Consider the following 20,530-nt stretch of genomic DNA (forward strand, 5'->3'; position numbering starts at 1 on the left):
AAGTTACATAGGAACATAGGAACTTAGGAACCTATACTAAGTCAGACCATTAGTCTATCTAACTCAGTACTGTCTACACAGACTGCAAGCAGCTTCTCCAAGGTTTCAGGCAGGAATCTCTCTTAGCCCTATCTTGGAGAAGCCAGGGAGGGAACTTGAAACCTTCTGCTCTTCCCAGAGCAGCTCCATACTGAAGGGAATACCTTACAGTGTCCACATGTGGTCTCCCATTCAAATGCAATCAGGGCTGACCCTGCTTAGCTTAGGGGGCAAGTCATGCTTGCTACCACAAGACCAGCTGTTTCAAAATTTAGCCAGGGGGAGGGGCGAGCTACATTGGATTAGAAATGAAATGTAAGACTTCTTTGAAGACATTTCAAAGATAGTGATGGATGCAGCAGAGAACCTGGTGAACGTGGAACTAATCAAACTATCTCATTTGCAAAACAAGATTGTAAATTGAGTATGATTGCATAATTTTTGTGTCAGAGAACAGCAGTTTATTAACATGTGGTGAGTTAGATGTACATTCTCCCTGTGAGAAAATTGACAGATTAAAAGGAAAGGCTCTACTTTTGCAGCCAGGACATAGACTTTAAACAGGAGCTTTGAGGGCTACGAGTTTCCTCCTTGTACCTTAGTCAATCTTTGTGGGAAGAAGCAGATTTCTTTCCTGGGCTCTGCAGTTGCAAGCCCAGCCAGTTATAGGTGCTCCAAGAAGTGCTCATCGATCCCGCTGAATTGCGTGTGTGGTGCTTCTGTTATTTTCAGCTATATTTCCGTTATTTTCTTCCACAGTTCCTGAATGGCACAGTGATGGTAAAAGTTGAAGGTGAGACAAAGTCAGACAAGTTTATATAACATCTGCAAACTGTCCTAGCAATGGAGATGGACAAGCGGGTGTTGTGAGTGAAAACGGATCACCAGAAAGATCACCTGTTACAGGTAAGCAAACTGTTTATCATTGAGGTGATCCATGTTCCCTCACAACCTGGGTGATTAGCTAGCTCCCACGGATGGAGGCGGGTGCTAGGACCTAAATTAGAGTACTTTCTTCAGAACTGCCAGACCAAAATTGGCCTCCACCAAACGAATGTCTACTGCATAGTGTTTGGAGAACAGCAAATCAGAGGACCATGTGGCCGCTTTACATATGTCCTTCATGCTAATGCCTGACATATGGGCCACAGATGTCACCATGGCCCTAGTGAAATGAGCCCTATTTTAGATGGGGGCTTAACCCCTTGCTGTGTGTAGCAGACGTAAGTGAGTTCCACAAGCCAATTAGAGTGTTTTTGCCTTGAGATAGGATGGCCCTTATTGTTTCCTTTGTAGGAGATAAAGAGTTGGTTGGACTTGCTAAAATGTTTTGTCCTTTCTAGGTAATAAAGCAAGGGGCTCCAGATGTCAAGGGAGTACATTGTCTTCTCAAGTAGTGTTGAGGGATCAAAAAAAAAAAAAGATACGTAGAACTATATCTTGATTCAGATGAAAACTGGAAACTACTTTGTGAGTGAAGGAGGGACCAGTCTAGAGCACCACCTTAGTAGGATAGAATCTCATATAGGGTGAGTCAGAGTGGAGCACTGTAAATTTGCTGATTCTCCTAACCGATGTTATTGCCACCAAGAAAGCCACATTCAAAGAAAAGATACTTGAAGGAAGCTGAGAGGAGTGGCTCAAATGGGGCTTCAGTGAGAGAAGACAGCACCAGTGATAAGCTCCAGAGCTGAATAGGTTCCTGGACGGGGGCGGTGGGAGATTATTTATTTTAGAAATCTTTTTGTATCTGGATGTGTAAAGACCATACGGCCATCTCAGCCTTGATAGTGGGCAGAAAGGGCTGCTAGGTGCACCTTCAGAGAGAGTGTTAGAGAGTCCTGACTTTTTAAGACCTGTTAGGTACAGAAGGATCTGGCGAATTGTAGCAGAGAAAGTGTCACAAACCTTTGAGGCAGCACGGAGAGAAAAACGCTTCCACTTAACACATATAATTCCTCCAAATGGACTCCTTCTGCTCATTTAAGAGGATAGTGTCTAGTAATCAACCTTCCAGGCTGTCAGATTCAGTACCTCAAAGTTGGGGTGAAAAACGCGGCACCGTTCCTGAAACAGAAGGTTCTGACATTGAGACAAATGGTGGTTCCCATTGGAAAGATGTAGTAGGAAGGGAAACCACAGTTATCAAGGCCACCAAGGAGTGATCAAGATGCACCGTGTCTGCTCTTGTATCACTTTGCTCAGAACCCTGGGGAGTAGTTGGAACCGAGGGAAAAGGCAGTGCAGGTGGGCATTCCAAGGCATCTGGAATGCATCCCCTAACAAAGACTTCCCCAAACCTGCTCAAGAACAATACAGAACACATTTCTTGTTCTGGCAGGTTGCAAAAAGATCTACCTTTGGTGTTCCCCAGGAACAGAAGATGGCGTGGAGAACATAACAATTCAGCTCCCATGTGTTGATGGTTCAAGGTGAGATCTCTGCTTAGGGCATCCGCCAGAACATTGTCTGTTCCTTTGATGTGCAAACGCAACCAGGTGGATGCAATGCTCTAGGCTCCAAGTCCATAGCTGATGGGACAGAGTGTATAGGGAGTGACAGCCCTACCACCACCGGTGGTTCAGGTATGCTATTGCTGTGGTTTTTCTAGCAAAACCTGAACAGTCCAAAGTTTTAGAAAAAGGCAGGGAGGACTTCAGGGCGAACATCACCAGGAGCTCCAGATAGGAGACGAGTTCTTTGATGTGTAGTCCAAGTACCCTGTACATGAAGCTATTTGCAATGTATACCCCCACCCCTCTAGGTGGTGTCCATGGTTAGCATTATTGAAGGGAGAGGCAGAGGAAATGGCATGCCTTTCCCCATGAACTGCAAGTTGGTCAAGCAGTGAAGTGACCATAGAACAGACAGAGGCAGTGTGAACCATTTGTTCTATTTGAAATAGGTCTGAAATCTGACAGAAGCCATAGTTGAAGTTTCCACATGCAAAATTGTGCATTTGGAACAGTGGTCATGCAGGAGACCATAAGACCCAACAGTCTCTGTAAAGACCAGGCCCCACTGGGACAGATTGCAAAGGAAAGCAGTAGTTAGAGCTATGATGGCTGCTTTCCTGTTGTCTGGCAGATACACCATTTTTGAACGTGAGTCCAGGACTGCTCCACTGAACTAGATCCTAGACTGTGGGGTGAGGACAGATTTCTTTAGGTTCACGGAGACTGCCAGACAGGATAGAAGATCTAGTGAGTAATGGACATAGGAAAGTAGTCTCTCTCTGCAGTCCAGAGTCAATAGCCAATCATCCAAAAAAGGGTAAATCGCTATGCCCTGCATCCTCAGGTGTGCTATGATGGCATTGACACACTTCATGAAGATGCAGGGTGCGGTGGACAGGCTGAAAGATAGGACAGTATACCAAAAGCATTGTGGTCCCATTGTAAACCCGTGCTCAAGATGGATCCCTGTATGGATCCTATGCTCGGGATGGATCCTCAATATGAAAATAGGCATCCTTCAGGTCCAATGTCACAAACCTCCCCCACAAGTAGAGGAAGAATGGTCTGCAAGGAGAGCATCCGGAACTTTCTTGGTTTTAAGCTATATAGACCCAGAACGGGGCCAAGGCCCCCATCTCTTTTGGGCACTTGGAAGTATCTTGAGTAAAAGCCCCTACCCTGATCCTCTAAGGCAGGGATGTCAAACTGTGGCCCTTCTGCAGATGTTGGCCTACAACTCCCATCATCCCTGGCTATTGGCCACTGTGGCTGGGGATTATGGGAGTTGTCATCCAAAAACAGCTGGAGGGCCACAGTTTGACATCCCTGCTCTAAGGGGACTGGTTCAATGGCATAGCCTATTTTGATGGTGAATAAGACCCAGGAATCTGCTGTTATGTGATGCCATTTGGGGGAAGTCTTATTAGACTTCCAGAGTTTATACTCCTCAAAGTCATAGGGCAACCCTGGGGACAGTAAGTAGTAAGGGTCACAATAATGCTTCAGACCTCCAATGTAGCCAGGATCCAGGGCACCCAGATAACTCCAGTAATCTGTTGGACGTTAACAGTAATCTGTTAAGCAAAGCTTAATTGGGCACTGAATAGTGGAAACATTCCCTCCAAGGAAGATAGCAGGAACAAGGAGTCACCTTTGCCAGAAATGCAGAAGGCGTCTTCGGTACCAGAGGGATATCAGAGTCATCATCGCAATCATGTCCATGAAGATGAAAGCCACTGAATGTAGATGCTGAGGTAGTATTGTTGTTAGAATCTAGTAAAGACTTCTCAATAGTAGGGTAGACATGAGTCGGGGAGAATCCCTGGAGGCCCCAGAACAGGCAGGAGAAAATTCTGCAAGATGCAGTGGTGGTGGTTGAGAAGGTGTTGTATTAGGAACTTGCAGAGCGGATGTCGATGTAGCTGTAGTGAGAGGTATAGTCTCTACTACATAGGATGAAATAGTCGACTTTGATGGTCAATGACCCAGGATGAGCAAGATCAAGGTGATAATGAAGAGAGTTGGCATCTGTGTTGACAAAAGGCTTGATGTTGGAGGCTGAGAAGCAGACGTTGAGAGGCGATCCACTATATATCCACCCAGGGCAGTAGACAGGGACAGTGTGTGAGGTGAGACCATTGATGTCAAAGTGGTAGCTGGTTTCAGCTGCGTCAACATCAAGTTTGGTTTTGACAATGCTGATGGGGTCAACATTGGGCAAGACCCTGACCGCTTCAGGCTGGTCGACGTCAGAGGTGCTGAAGTCAAAGTTGAGAGTGTTTCAGGCTGGAAGAGGGTGAACTAGTACGTTACTGCTTCCACTTCTTGTGGTGACAACATAAAGATAATTGGTAGTGGCAGAAGGCTTCTTGAAGCCAGAGTCTCCTTTTGGGTGATGTATGGAGGAACCCAATATCATTCCTGAGGGCAATCTCCTTCCTTTGTCAACAGCAACGAGGTTGATGGCAGATTTAAGTGAAGTGTCGGTGGCCCAAGAGTACCCAGAATGTTGGGGGCAATATGCTAAATCATTGTAAACCACTTAGAGAGCTCCGGCTATAGAGCGGTATATAAATGTAAGTGCTATTACTATTGCTATTGCTATCTTGTAGAGGGCCGCCCAGAGCCGAAGTTCCCGGCTCTTTTTAGTCTGTCGTGAAACTGCCAAACAGATCTTACAGGCCTTGACATTATTACCTTCTCCAAGACAAAGCAGGCACTTGTCATGCTTGTCTGAAGAGGGAAGAGTGCAGCCACAAGAAGCATACTTCTTGAATGTTTTCTTAATGTCCATCAGGGGAGAGTGGCATACAGAATCCAAGAAGGGAACCATATACAGATCATATCCATGCCAGAGAGACAGAGAACAAGATGAAGAGTGGTCTAAAAACAGTTTGAATCAGCCGATAGGATTCTGAAACAAGTCCAAATTGAGAGTAGCTGAAAACCAGTCCAAGGGTCAGAATACCAGAGAGAAAAGAACGATTGAGGAATGAGATGCAAATGAAGCAACAACCTTCCGAACCATGCAGTGCAGTGTTCGAGAAAGAACTGAGGAGGAAGGAGTTCTCCCACCAAAAATAACAAACTCGCTATGCACAAAATTCAGTAGAGTTAAAGAGTACCTCTTGGAGCTTGATAATCTTCCACCAGGGCCACTGTGCAGGCACAGAACCCAGGTTGTTGAGGGAACATGGATCACCTCAAAGATCACAAAGAAAGTTCTTCTGGATCAAAACAAAAGGTCTGTCTAGTTCAGCATCCCATTTTCAATGCTGGGAAGCCCATGAGTAAGACTTGGTCAATAGCCCTCTTCTTTAGCCACCAGCAATTAACATTCAGGTTGAATTTGGATGTAACATGAAACCAGAGTTACACAGGGGAGAGGTTGGAACTCCATTATGTCCGAATGCAAGCAACTGTGGTTTAACAGCTAAAGCAACCTGCAGTTTCCCACAAAACTCCAATTTGAACATTCGGTTTGCAGTAAGGTTTGATGCTGAAACTGAGATTTGGCCGAAGCATTACATCCCAATGCAGACGGTGCCATAACCATGGTTCCATGCAGTTTTTTGAACCACAATCATAGAGACAGTGGTACAGACCCACCCACGATCACACCCGCTCCATGCCTGTGGCGCTTCTCACTGGCCACCTCTCCGAGCATTCGCCCCGCCCCAGTCTCCGATCCAACAAAGCAGTTGCCCAGCAAGAGGGTTGCCGTCATATCCCATCCCAAGCTTGTCAGTCTGTCAAGCAGCAAAGTCACACAGGGGCATTCCCTCTTGCCACTCTATCCCTTGCTCCCCCATCCTGGCAAACAGGAGGGAAAGGGGATAGGCACTAACTGCTTTGCTCCCGAAGAATGAAGAAAAAATTATGTATGTTCACAAGCACAAACACTCCAAATGGCAACATAAACAGGGCACCCCATTAGAACACCAGGACAGAAAAATATGGCAAGGAGTGGATAAACAGAGTTGGGTTTAAAAAGCAGTCCCAACCAGGGATTCTTGAACAGCCAATTCCTACTTTTTGTACAAAAATGTTGGGGAAGGTAGGCCCAGCCCCTTACCCTTGGGGGTTCCTGTGAGGTCTCAAGGCTTACTCATGAGTAGGGTTGGGCAGCAGGATCAGTATTGCCAATAGTGAGAGGGGAGATCCCTCCTCTCTGATAATCATGGATGCTGATCCCAAGTGGACTGCCCACTCATGGGAGTGTAAGGCCATGGAGACACCCTCCGAAATCATGCTTGTGCAGGACAGTTTTGTAGTGGGGCACTTAGGAAGGTGGCGGTGCAATTACTGACAGAAGCAGTGCTGGCATGGCATGGCATGGCATTTAAAGGGCTTAAAGGCACGCGCAACCCCCTTCAAGATATTGACCAATGGCAGCCACTCTGGTGACATACTGACACCTTGTCCATATCCCAGTCTGGCAATGCAAGCACTACAGAGCTTGCTGGGATGTGGCCTTGGCAGAACAGGAAGAGGGAGGAGCTTTCCCCTCCTCAAACCAGATGTTGCCAGACAATGTTGGATGAACATCTGTGATGCAGTTTGAAATTGAAACCGTGAGTTCTTCAACCTCCAGTTTCGCATTACACGTGAACTCAGCAGTGTCTCTGAATATGGTGGTACCACTTAGCTATCATGACTAGTAGTCACTGACACGACCTATTGTCAATGAATTTGTTTAATCCCCTATTCAAGCCATTAGCATATTTTGAGAAAGCAAATTATTTATATTGTATAATTTGTGAAGAAACACTTTATTTTATCTGCCTTGAATGCACCATCAATTTCAATGGAGGGCCCCAAAATCCCTAATACCAGAGAATCAAATTACTATTTTGGCCCTCTACAAGTACTTGTGTACAATGCTTTGGTTTCTTTAAGCAGCTATAATTTCATTCAGAATGTTCATTGAAAAGTTCTAGCCTATCCCCACTTTGAAGGCCTGCAATATTTTATCATCCCTAAGGAATAAACCATCTGAAATAAGATGATCCCTAGCTGCTGTTGGTTTGCCCCCATAAGTCAGTTTAAAAGCTGCTCTACAACCTCATGTTAAGCACCAGCAGTTGAGTCCATTGCCATTCAAGTGCAGCCAGCCCATTTTTCTGTATGCATATAGACACACACAGGTTCATCTTCTCCCAAAATGTGTAGATATGCATAGGATTGGGATATAAAAGTATAGGCTCTTTTGAAGCGTAAACAAGGAGCTGCCATCAAAGAACAATGGAAAGCTATCACAGAAGCTTCCAAGAACAAAGACTCTTCTCAATTTTGGAAATTAGTTTCCTCTTCGAATGGTTGTTCTTATCGTGAAACGATCATTCCAATTTCATCAGATACTTGGGAGTCTTATTCTTCTATTTTTAGCAGACAGACTCCACCATATCTCCTTGAGCTAAATCCATCTGCTATTCCTCAGTGGCATCCAGTTTCAGTCACTGAAGTCAAAGAGTTAAAAGTGGGAAAATCTCCAGGCAGTGACCATCTTCCTCCAGATCTTCTAAAGAGCCAAATTGACTTGTGGGCACCGCTTCTGGCCTCTCTTTTTACATATATAGACCAATCAGTGCAAATACCTACAGACTGGGATCTCGCAATAATAATTCCTTTGTATAAGAAAGGCTCTAGAGAGAATCCAGCGAATTATAGACCTATAAGTCTATTAAACGTAATTAGTAAATTATATGTGAAACACCTTTGTATGAAATTATGTCACTGGCTGGATCAGGAGGCGTTATTGGAAGAAGAACAGGCAGGATTTAGAAACCATCGTTCAGCTATGGATCATTGTTTTATATTACACTATCTGATAGATAAACATGTATGCCAGTTGAAGTCTCCTTTATATGCTGCCTTTGTCGATTTTAAGATGGCATTCGACTTGATCTCCAGAGATTTACTCTGGGTGAAATTATTCTTGCTCTCAATAGACAAGAGACTTCTCTTGTTAATTTATAAATTATATCAAAACTCTTCTATTCGAGTGAGACTTAACTCGAGTGGCCATCTCTAAACTAATCCAATCATCGCAAGGAGTAAGACAGGGGTGTGTTCTTGCACCCACCTTGTTCAGTATTTATATTAATGATTTGATTAAAAGAATGCAGCAACTTGACATTCATGCTCCTAAATTGGCGGACAGGAAATTACCTATATTAATGTATGCTGACGATGCTGTAATTCTTGCACAATCGAGAGTTAACCTAAATAGAGCTTTGGCAGATTTAGTTAGTTATTGCCAAAATGCGTATTTGGAAATTAACTATTCTAAAACGAAAATAGTGTGATTCAGCTCCCAATGTAAGAACTTTAGATGGGTAATAAATGGTCAGCAGATAAAACAACAGACCCAATATAAATATCTGGGTGTGACTTTCCGTTACAATGGCTCCTTATCTTCACATGGTAAGATGGCCGCTGATTCTGCTAAGCGTTACTCGTCTGCTATTTTGAGATTTTTTTGCTCGCAGGGTGGTTTTCATATACCAGCTGCCATCATATTATTTGTAGTGCAACAAATTGCGCAGATGTTGTATGGGGCTCAATTAGGCCCGTTTAAAGGTTGTATGATCCTTGAAAGGATTCAAATGTCCTTTCTAAGATCTTTATTTGGTGCATCTAGAAGTACACCTAATTCAGTGATTCGCCAAGAAGCAGGTCTAATTAAAATTGAAGCAAGGGTCTGGATGTCAGCTATTAATTACTGGCTAAAAATTCAACTTAATCCAATGGGACTTATACTTAAGTTCCTATCGACTGATCCACAACCTAGATGGTCACTTACCATTCTGGAGAAACTTACAGAACGCTTAGCTTAAATCCTCTTGCTCTACTAGATTTAGGATTTGTTGGTGCAAAGAAGACAGTACATCAAAGAATTGAAGATAATGAACTGCAAGCTGAAAGGGCTCTTTTGCCTAACTATTATTCACCACTAGAAATGAGAGAAGGGTTTGTCCCGGCTGGTTATTTTTATTCTATATCCTTTAATAAATATACGTGGGCCTTTTCGAGAGAGCGCTTTAATGCGATTCCTTCAGCTCTTTTAGGAGGGAGATATCAGCACCTCCCTGTTCAAGACAGAAAATGCCCTTGTGGTGATATAGAAACTAGAGATCATATTTTGCTCCACTGTAGGCTCTATCATGAGGTTAGACAACGGCTGATTTCCCCATTGATGCACAGTGGGGGGGGGGTTGCATCTGATGAGGCTCTTGTAGAATTTCTTTTGTCAGATTTGGATGAAGTAGTATCTTATGTTACAGCTAAATTTTGTTATATTATTATTAGTTGCAGAAGATCTATGCACTTATAAATTCTATGTTTTATTGTTCATTAGGTTTTATGCTGTATGTCTTGGTCCACGACCGTAAATTTAATAAAGTAAAAGTATAGGCTTCAGTGCAAGCTGGAGCCTCAAATATGATTCTTATTGTCTCCTCTGACTTCATGAACTTCTGAGCTATGCAAGACAAAATAGGATGATCTCATCCATCTTTTCACCAAATGGAAGCATCACAACCATATTGGAAGGAGACTTAAGTAATAAAAAAGTGTTATCCAGGTATAAAGTATAAAACCTTTTTTTTAAAGATACCTTTGGGTGAACTTCAGGTAAGGTGTGTAGTCTATCACAGCTGGATAGTTGCCATCCAGACCCTCTCCCTTGAGGCAGAAACTGACACAATGCAAGAAATCAGAAACCATGTTACACCAAAACCAATTTTTTTTAAACAGTAGCAACATTTAATAATCTTAGAAAAACAAGTTGTATACTAATAAAATAATTACATGAGAGATAAGTAAACCCAGTAAATGAAAACTGATTTGAGCCTAGATCACAAAGATTCAGGCATCAACTGTTTCACTATTTTGTTTTGTTGTTGTTGTTTTACAGTGCATTTAAACATACTGACACTGCCTGCATCAAGACAGAGTTATTTGAGAGAAAATATGTGATTTTACTTTTCTTTAAAGGTACAATGGAAAAGAAGCTGGAAGAAATCTATTTGTTGCTGCATTCTAGCAGTTGGACAGCTATGCCTGATACATAGTGGGTAAGTTCAGAAATCACATAGGATCAAGATTAAATCTCTGTTCTGCTCAACATCTGCTATCCTCAGGAGCACAAAACTCCACATTCCCACCCTGCATGCAAGTTGGGAAAAATTCGATTCCGACTGTGGCTAGAAACCATCAATACAGGTGGACCTCGTTATTTGCAGGAGATGGGTTCTTGGCCCACCACCACCACAGGTAAGGAAACCACAACTGTTGGGACATTGATCCAATAGAAACCCAGGGATTAGGTTCCCCAGCAGAGAAAGAGGGGAGAAAGAAGAAAAGGAGCACTGGCCTCTCTCTCAGCTGGGGTTTCTCTTAAGCACTTGCTTTTCTCCCTGCCAGAGAGTACTAAGGCAACATCCCATGTAGAGCAGGGGCTGCCAGAGGGCCAATCACCAGCCACCGCCACCACTCTGCACACTCCAAGCACTGGCCTCTTTTCCTCGCTCTTAAGAAAAATGAAGGACATCTTGTAGGTGCCCACCCATGCCCCTGCAGCAGGGATCAAACAGCCACTGCCCCACATGCTCCTCGAGCACTTGCCTCTTTACCTGTGGCAACGCCACCACTGACCATGCACTCGAGTGCTGCCCTCTCCTCCCTTCCTGTGCAACATCCCCACAGACTAGGGTAGCACCAGAGACAGAGCAGAGTCAGCTCAAGCAGAGTCTTCTTCGGAAAACTGGCCCTCATCACCGACTGGCCAGTGCTTCCTTATCCCTCTCAGGCCTCACAAGTCTCATGATATCCGGAATTTGATTCCCTGACAGGGAGAAAAGCAATTTCTTAGGAGAAACCCCGGTGGGGAGAGAGGCCAGCGCTAGATGTCACCTTCACCAGGGGTAGGGGAGGCCAGGGCTCCTTTTCTTCTTTCTCCCCTCTCACTCACCAGCAAAAACCATGAACATGCAAACCCCTTACCTGCAGTAAATGAGGCTCATCCTCTATTTTAATACCATGGACATGTGAAACTGCAAGTAATGGAACTGAGGATAAGGAGGTTCTCCTGTACTGAACATGACTCCTGAACTGACTAATCAGGGTTATACAAACTGCTTGAAGTGAACTGAGATCTGAACACATCTTTTGCAGCACATTTCAGATCTCAGTTTCAAGCAAATTGGTTACAAAAAAGCCAAAACTGATCTGGATTGGACCACATGGTATGTTTCTAACCAGAGTCAAAAGTAGAATTCTTCTGACTCATGTGTGGGTTGGGAAGAGCATGCTCACAAGGCTAGGAACCAGAACTGAGATTTAACCTTGGTTCCATGCAATGTCTGAACTCACCAAGTGCAAATCACCGACTGAAGAACCTCTGGCAGAGAATCTGTAAGCAAGCATTCACCATTTCAAATTAAAATACCAGTGTAAATTAAGAATGAACAGCCTATAGCAAACAGGTCACAAAAGAATAAAAGCAAAGGAGCTCTAGGTAGGAAGACTAAAAGCTTCTTTCCTCCTCTGATATAATTAATCAAACCTTGTTTCTGAATCAGAAACAGGATACCATAAGCCAGACTGTCTCTTTTCCATACTGAAAGTAAGATACTGTTTTAGCTTGGTATTTTTTTTTAAAGTAACATATTTACACACTTAGATAACCCATCCACCTATGATGGGAATGTATTCCTTGTATAATAGACTTGGTAGTTAAAATACTGACATGGCGCTGAAGAGTGTCATAAACAGCCTAACCATCCAGAAAAATAAGAAATTAATTTCAAAAACCACAAGAAAAACTACTTGAACAGTCATGTAGCAATACTTTCTTAAGTCATGAGTCATTCTTGAAGCACACTTCTTTCAAAATTATAGTTTGCTTGAGTATGCAAATAAAAGTCTATGAATAGTTTCTGTTTAATTCACTGCAGGATAACAATATATTAGATTGGAATTTAGGGGAAATGCCACCAAAATATTTGGAAACAAATATGAAACAAAATAAGCATATAGACTTTAATAAGAATGATTCTCAGTAATCAGATCCTACCATACAGTTTGATCTTTCTAGCTTTTTTATCATGAAAAATTATTATATAATGCACATTAAAAAGAAAAATACCTGAAATCAATAGCATTGAGGCCCAACAGCATACCAGCAAGCATGTTTGCTTCTTCTCCCAGAACAATCGCCCCATCTTCATAGAATCTTCTAAAACAAGAAAGAAAAAGAAAAAAGATTAATTATTTGGATTCTAGTCCAATAATTAATTAATTAGTAATTCCAGAATTATTTAGATTCCAGTCCAAGTACTCTCACTTAACTGACACTTCAACGATGCAAGTCACTAAAGTGATAACAGCTGGCAGTTTCATATTTAACATATTATTCAATAATATTTCAAATAAAATGTCTAGCTTTGCCCATGTTTTTCAAAGATATTGTGAACTCTTCTCTTGTAAATAATTTGGATTTGAAGAAATCAAGAATAAATATTTTTATATAAAATGGGCTAATCATTTGGGACATCATGTGTTTTCAGTTCTGTCCTTTAGATTTTTTTTTTTTTAAAATAATGCTATCCTGAATAAGAATTACCAGTAAACAGTTGTTGAGGTGTTCATACAGGCATACTGACAGAAGCTATTTAAATACATCAGCTGGCTCAGTGCTAAGGAAAGGAATATCCTGGAGAAAGATGCATTAACTAGGAACTTAGGAACATAGGCAGCTGCCATATACTGAGTCAGACCATTGGTCTTTCTAGCTCAGTATTGTCTTCACAGACTGGCGGCGGCTTCTTCAAGGTTGCAGGCAGGAGTCTCTCTCAGCCCTATCTTGGAGATGCCAGGGTGGGAACTTGAAACCTTCTGCTCTTCCCAGAGCAACTCCATCCCCTAAGGGGAATATCTTACAGTGCTCACACTCCTGGTCTCCCATTCATATGCAACCAGGGTGGACCCTGCTTAGCTAAGGGGACAAGTCATGCTTGCTACCACAAGACCAGCTCTCCTCCACTAGAACGTGCTAGACTCACTACTACCATATAAAAAGGACAAATGTCTTCACTTTACCCCCACACACAAAAAGTTGTCAACTGATGATTTAAGCACAATATTTAAATAAGTGTTCTTTAGTAGCAGTTAAGAGAATTACAATGAAGAAATTTTGAAGTCCACTTTAATATTTGTTAAATGAAGGACTTTAACACCTGGTTGTTTTGAAGTCTCTCAAAGCTGTGGAAATATATTCAGATAAGTGTTTTTCCATAAGTGCTACTCTAATCCAAGCTCTTCCCTGAAAAAGAAAAAGGCTTGAATTAGGTATCGTTAGACAGAAAAAATGAACACAATTCCTATCTCTGGAAACCAGAGTTTCCAGAGATAGTATGTTAAAAGTTGATGACACACTGAGTCACTCACCTCTACTACATAAAAACATGCCAGTCCTTAGAACAAATAATCCTACTAAAGGTTTTGTAAAGATCATGGGGGACAAGAGAAGAAGAGCATTACGTTTTAAAAAGATCTCACTTCTGAATTATTGTTAAGCAAGTGGCAACATATAGGGGTGAAGACAGGGTGAAAGCTTGAGGAGCAACTCCTCACTTAAATTAAAATGGGGGCTCTCAAGTGTTTAGTGGAAGATCTGCACCCCTGAAAACATTCAAGAACAAAGGGGAGTGGTTTGGCTTTCATACTGTGGGCCAAAACAATCATCACCTAAGCACTCGTTCCTGTTGAATACCTACAATCCCATCTCTCTTACTGCTACACACACACATATATATATACACATATTTCTCAAACCTCAGTCACTATAGTGCAAAAAAGAACCATGATCTTTTTACGTCCTGCCCACTCCTCTTTTTAGAGCATGGATGGCAAAGTGGCAGAGATGTCAGAAAGTGTCTGGGAGGGATGGTGGCATGCAGCTTTGTAGGTCTCCAGCTTTTCACCCTATTTCTAATGTGATTAAAGTCTTTGAAAAAGCTTTAAAAGTTAGACAGGACACCCAACTGAAGTTATTTTCAAGGCCACTTTCTACCATTTAACAGGTTAACAGGTCCTGAACCAAATTTCCGTCTCAGAGCTGGAACTGCTTCCTGGCCCTCTAAAGTTGCCTGACTGATTGCCTTCTGCACAGATTCCCTATCCACTGGTGGAAATTACTACAGGCAATCTCAAGAAGTCAGGTACAACACCCTAACAAAGGCAAGTCCTACTCTAAGGAGTTTTGCTATGCAAAAGAGCAGTTCCTAAAATCTTGGAGATTTCTAGAAAAACAATTTGTGAAGGAACTCTGAACTGAACTACCTTCACCCAAAGGTCTAACCCATATGTCCACAAAAATAAATATATATTCTCACCTTAGCTCTTGAAGAACTGACATTTTCCATGTTCTCAATGCTACAAATGCAGTTGTGTGAAACCTTGCGGCAAGCTACCTTGATGTAATCCCAGAAGCTACGAGGGCTTTCATAGCCAAACCATGTGATCTGACCTGAGCCAGAAATCAGCAAATGAAAAAGCATTACATCCAATATGATGAAAGTATAAAATTCCCATAATCTACATGCCTATAGTTATTATACATGCCTATACATTATATACAACTACATGCCTATTGTTATTATGGGGGTAAGAGGAACTTCAGACTATTTTTGCTATGCTGCAAAGCCTTTAGAGTAGAGTAGTGGCATTTTTGTTTTGTAAACCTGACAATGCAAATGACAGCTTGAGAGTTAAGGGAGATTGCAACCTAGTGGTGTCCAGCTGGCAGCGTCAACAGCTGGGAACAGGAGCACCAGATAATCAAGAAGTAATGCAATGGAAATTTGGCAGTTGGTGTACTAAAACCAATTAGGAATGGAGCTCATTTTTGGTCAAGTTTGCCTAACGCTTTGCATTATTTCTAAACCAGAAGACACATCCATGAGGTTTTTCAAAATGCCTCCAGTCCTGGTGTGTTATGCTAAGTAAAAATATTTGCCTTCTCTCAAAGCTCAGTTTGTGGACAATGCCAAAGATCAAGCAGCTGCATGAAAATGGAGTAGATATAAAATAAGTTAAACAAGTAATTTTAACCTTGATGTTTATGGCCGATTACTAACATAGCCCATTTAACTGTGTTTTGAAAGAACTATGCATTTTATACAATCTTATTTAATGAAGTACGATTCTAGTTATTTTCCATGGAAGTACTTTTGAAGTTTATTCCTATGGAGGTGTATATGTCAGAAGTGTTCAGCTGGAGACCCATTTGTATGAATGTTCAAATTAAAGTTATGAATTAACATAACATGCTTATCCTCTTCAGGGAATAATTCCAAGAGCATTGTCAGAGGAAAGTGAAATATCAGAAAGGGAACTTATTGTGAAGGTCCCTTGTACACAATTGGTAGGAGAGATGACAGGAAAGATCAGCTCCTACGAAGGCTACTCAGAAGGCAGGGTCAACTCAGCTTGAATATCCCTTTCTGGAGCAATGTTCCTTCCCGGCTAACCAACTTTAGGAATAAGCAAAAACCAACATAGAACTGCACATAAGAAGATGGAGAAAGAAATCCCCAGGGAACCCTGACTAAACTTACCCTAATGGGATACTATGTGAAACAATACCCCCCACACACACACCTGTAGAGAACATCCAGATCTAGTATCAGGTGAATCTGTTGATATGCAGATTCCAACAGTACAGAAGAAGCCTATCCAACTTTCCTTTCTCATCTGGGTTCCACAAGTGTTCTTTATAATGAAGCAATTACAGTTAAAACATTTACATTTGTAATGTAGATGTACCCTTAGAAAATGCAGTTTGTTACCTCAGACTGTAACAAACCAGAGTGTATATACCTTTGAGTCGATGGCTTAGAATTTGTTCCAGAATGGCTGCAAAATTGTTAAATTCAGGAGATGAATCATCAATAGTTTCAAAGCAAGAACGATCAATCAGTGTCTTGACAGAAAATCTAGGATATAAAAAGCATAAGTAAAATATACTTATCATACATATGTGGTGTAGTGGTTAGAGTACTGGACTAGGACTGGGGAGACCTCAATTCAAATCCTCATTCAGCTATGAAACTCACTGGGTGACTCTGGGCCAGTCACTTATCTCTCAACCCCATGAAACTGACCAGAATATAAGGTTATCCAAAAAGGTAGCAGAGAAACAGTCCAAGTCAAGCCGAATAACAATCAAATACATTTTCTTTCACAGAACAAAAGAGGGAAACACTGGAGCAGAACCTTCACAATGTAACAAGTGTGAAGGACAAGAAGGAACTGAGAGGGAAGGTGCTCTCCTGCCTATTTTAACGGATGCTTCCTGCATGCCTCATCCAGAGAGTGCCTATCGGAGCTAAAGATTCCTCCATGGGACTACTGCGCAAGCACAGAAGACCCAGTTATATCCTGCTCTCAGAAGACCCAGTTGTGAGGGAACATGGATCACCTCAGAGACCCAAATATACTGCTCTGGGTTTTTCAAAGGAAGAGCAGGATATAAGTGTAAAATTAAATGTAAAGATTGCATAATAGGGAAGGCATAACTTTGAATACATACATATTTCTCCACTATTTAGAGTCCTCAATAATGTCTACAAATAGATTAAAGCTTAACAGCATTTGTTTATAGGAAAAAAGTTCTTAATCTTTGCATTGTCGTTTTCAGCTATGGCATGCAAATATTTATTTCATAGCCAGCCAAGCAATGATTTGTGTCTTTTCAAAAACAAAGCATTAAATCAAAACAGTAACATCAAAAGCATTTGAATTATAACATTTGCAGAAGCCTACAGAATAATTTTATACATGCAAGTACCAAACTAGTTTATTGAAAATATTAAACTAGAAACCTTAAAAGAAATTAGCCATTCCAACATCCTTGAGATGTTTCCCAAGAGGCAAAATATGTTTTTGATCATGTTGAATGGAAATACTTAAAAGGATCAATTAGGCCAGTGTTTCCCAACCTTTTTCATCCTGAGGCACACATATATTAAAAATGGGAACACATTGTCCCCCGTGCAGACATACCATTTTTTGGCAACAGCAAAGCTGCCACCCAAGTTTATTTATTTTTGCTTACTTCCTCCAACTTATTCTTATATAATCTTTATTCTTAATCATAGCCATCCCTCCTGGAGCTTGAAGGAGAGGAAAACAAGAGACTTGCTTGCTTAAAAAGCTCACAGGTAACCAATAAAGATATGGAAGGTATGGTTAAAAGTTCCTAAAGATAGCTTTAGAGTAGAAAGATGAAGCTTAGCATGACCAGAGTTTTGTGTGATATAAAAATCATATTATAGAGTTCTGGCCAAGATGTGCCCTGCCCTGTACAGTAAACAAGTAGATGACACAGACCACAAGTCAAGGTGTAGCTAACTGAAAAAGAGGGAGTGGTGGTGAGTTCTACACTGGTTGAACACTGAGCCAGACGAGTTCCATGAAAAACTCTGGCCCTGTTTGGACATAGAGTGAAACCTCAGGTAGACAAAGCTGTGGTTAATCTGTGAAGCTGAGAATCATGCCGCAGACGATAGACTAACCACAGTTTGGCGACCTCTAGCTTCTGGCATCAGAACCCCTCCCTCTTTCTAATCCGCCCAGGCTGCATCCCAGCAAGCTCCGTCCTGTTTGTGTTGCCAGGCTGTTGGCAAAGTGTCAGCATGCTAGTGACACTGCAACCACTGGCCACTATGTTAGAGGGAGCACGCTCGGTGCGATCGTGCCTTTTCGGCAGTGTTCTCCCACCCTCAGTAAGGCAAAGATATTTTAATCCTTTCTTCTCACTGCTCACACTGCAGTCCTTTGTAGTTGGGTTTAGAGTCTCCCTGCAAACATCTCCATGCTTGGTTGTGCTGCTCATGGTCACCTTGATAGCCAGGGACAGTTCTAATCCATGGATGTTCCATCCCAGAGTACCCCACAGTGGCTGGTTTGTATTTGCAGCAGTGTCGAGCCCAGGCAGTACGGATTAGCCTAGGACGTAGGATTCATCCCTGATCTCTGCTTGTCTCCCCACCCAAACAGGAACCGCTCAAACACCCAAAGCAGCCTGGACTACATTAAAGTCCAGAAAGGTTGAGTGGAAGGTGAGGAGTATGAGTTATATTGTTTACCAGTGGTGCAGGGAGCCCCACAACAGCAGGAGTCCTATAGTTGGAAGGTTGACCTCATGAGAGTACAGTCAAACAGAACTGCAACACATTCATGTTTCTGTTTTCTCTGGTGGACTGGCCCTCCTATGAGAAGGCTAACTTTCCAACCAGAAGATGGCATGAGGATGAGAGTGTGTTGGGTCTGTCTCACTACTTTGCTTCAGTCTGGTGACACTCTTGGTTACACTGAACCAATCCCTAGGACCCTTTCTTGCCTTAATATACATATCCCCTCCTAGAAATTAAATAAGATCCCATCCTGGAGTACCAGAAGAATAGCCCCAGCCCTTCCGTGGTCCAGCAACTGGTGTCTTCCCCTGGGATTCTTGGGCATCTCTCTCTCTCTCTCTCTCTCTCTCTCTCACTCACACACACACACACACCCCTACCTTTGTGTACATTAAGGGCAAAGAAACCACATTTCATTGATAAGATCTGAGAGCCCCAGGAATGGGGCTAGATCAAGTATTAGGTCAATGAAAGGATTCCTTGCATGTATGTCTATTTTCCTTTTATTTAAAGTGTGCTTTCCCCAATGCCATTCTATCCCTTTTAATGCAGGAACTGCAGGGATGCAGCATCCTTGTTGCCAAGCAGCAGCAACAGGGGGATGGCAGTGGGCAGGGCATCAGCTCGGAGACAGCCAGCAAGAAACATGGCTGCCCTAGAACTGATGCATTTATGGGTTGCTGTGCTGGCTTCTCTGTGGTGGTGGGAAGAGCTTGCACATGAAACCCAGGTTATGGCAGTGGCAGAATTCGGACAACACAATGCTGCCTTCTAACCTAAGGTTTCAGCAGCGAAACTCACTACAAACCAAGGGTTCGAATTCAGGTTTGGGAGAAAAAACTGAGCTGCAGTTACATCATGAAATTCAGCTTCACACGTTCAGACAATCAAACTCAAACCTCTGGCACAATTACCTCTAGTTTGGCATTATGTCTGAACAGGGACACTGAACTAGGCAACATAGGTTACTGAATAATTTCCAATAAATTTAACACCTACCTTAAAAGACCTTATATTTAGCCACCAGCAATGTTCCCTCTAAGGTGTGCACATGTGTGCATGCTCACATGTTTTCTAATGTCCACTCAATTAATTTTAGATCCCACTCAGATTGAATCAGGAAGGCCCCATTCTGAATGCACATGTACACAGTGCCTTGATACTGCCACCCAGAACAAAACTCATTCTGCACACAGATGGAAAAGATTAGAGGGAACACTGGCCTCCAGTCCATTGTATCCTTCAGCCTTATTCACAGCATATTCCATTCCACCATAATGAACACAGTTATAACAGTTAAGAAAAAGAGAAACTACAGAAGCACTTCCAATGCCATTGCAATTTACATTAACCTGCAAGACCTGCTTTAGCAACAATATATTCCACGTAAATTAATTTCAAAACCTATGTCAGGAATTGCCACCTCCCATACAAACCAGCTGTGACCTTTGCTCCTCTATAGAGGCCCTTCTTCACGTCCCCCTGCTGTCCGAAGTGTAGCGTACATCCCCGAAGGACAGAGCCTTCTCAGCTATGGAAAGGTACATTTAACTCCCTTAACTACCCACCTCCAGGAGGTCAGTTAATACTATTTTGTTTAGACAAGCTTTTTAGATATTCTAAAGTGGCCTTTCTGAAACATGATTAGTTGGGGTAACTCTGGGTGTGTGCATGTGCACTATATATTAATGCACAGTCACTTTATTTTAATGTAAGCCACACTTAGTAACTTCTGTGCAGAAAAGCAAGGTATAACTACTGTAAACTAAACCAACACATTAATGTGGATTTTTCAGATCATGCAGAAGATTTGCACACATATTTTGGGTTGAA

General features: G+C 42.2%; 1 protein-coding gene and 1 long non-coding RNA gene across 7 annotated transcripts in view; one reads left to right on the forward strand and one right to left on the reverse strand.

Moving 5' to 3' along the window:
• Positions 1-20,530, reverse strand: part of RUNDC3B (RUN domain containing 3B) — a 98,485-nt gene that overhangs the window by 66,297 nt on the left and 11,658 nt on the right. For all 6 annotated transcript variants that reach the window (XM_053262059.1, XM_053262058.1, XM_053262061.1 and 3 more), the window contains 5 exons: positions 16,380-16,495; positions 14,894-15,027; positions 13,736-13,821; positions 12,646-12,735; positions 10,114-10,194 (listed from right to left, as the gene is read on the reverse strand). In XM_053262059.1, coding sequence (XP_053118034.1) covers positions 10,114-10,194; positions 12,646-12,735; positions 13,736-13,821; positions 14,894-15,027; positions 16,380-16,495 — 507 coding nt within the window. The remainder of the gene's footprint in view (positions 1-10,113; positions 10,195-12,645; positions 12,736-13,735; positions 13,822-14,893; positions 15,028-16,379; positions 16,496-20,530) is intronic.
• On the forward strand, positions 366-14,863 carry LOC128329990 (uncharacterized). Its single transcript, XR_008309904.1, has 4 exons — positions 366-945; positions 2,381-2,471; positions 10,494-10,573; positions 14,582-14,863. It is a non-coding gene; the product is annotated as an uncharacterized LOC128329990 (long non-coding RNA).

This window comes from Hemicordylus capensis, chromosome 6, assembly GCF_027244095.1.
Source record: "Hemicordylus capensis ecotype Gifberg chromosome 6, rHemCap1.1.pri, whole genome shotgun sequence".
In the NCBI taxonomy this organism is placed as follows: Eukaryota; Metazoa; Chordata; class Lepidosauria; order Squamata; family Cordylidae; genus Hemicordylus; species Hemicordylus capensis.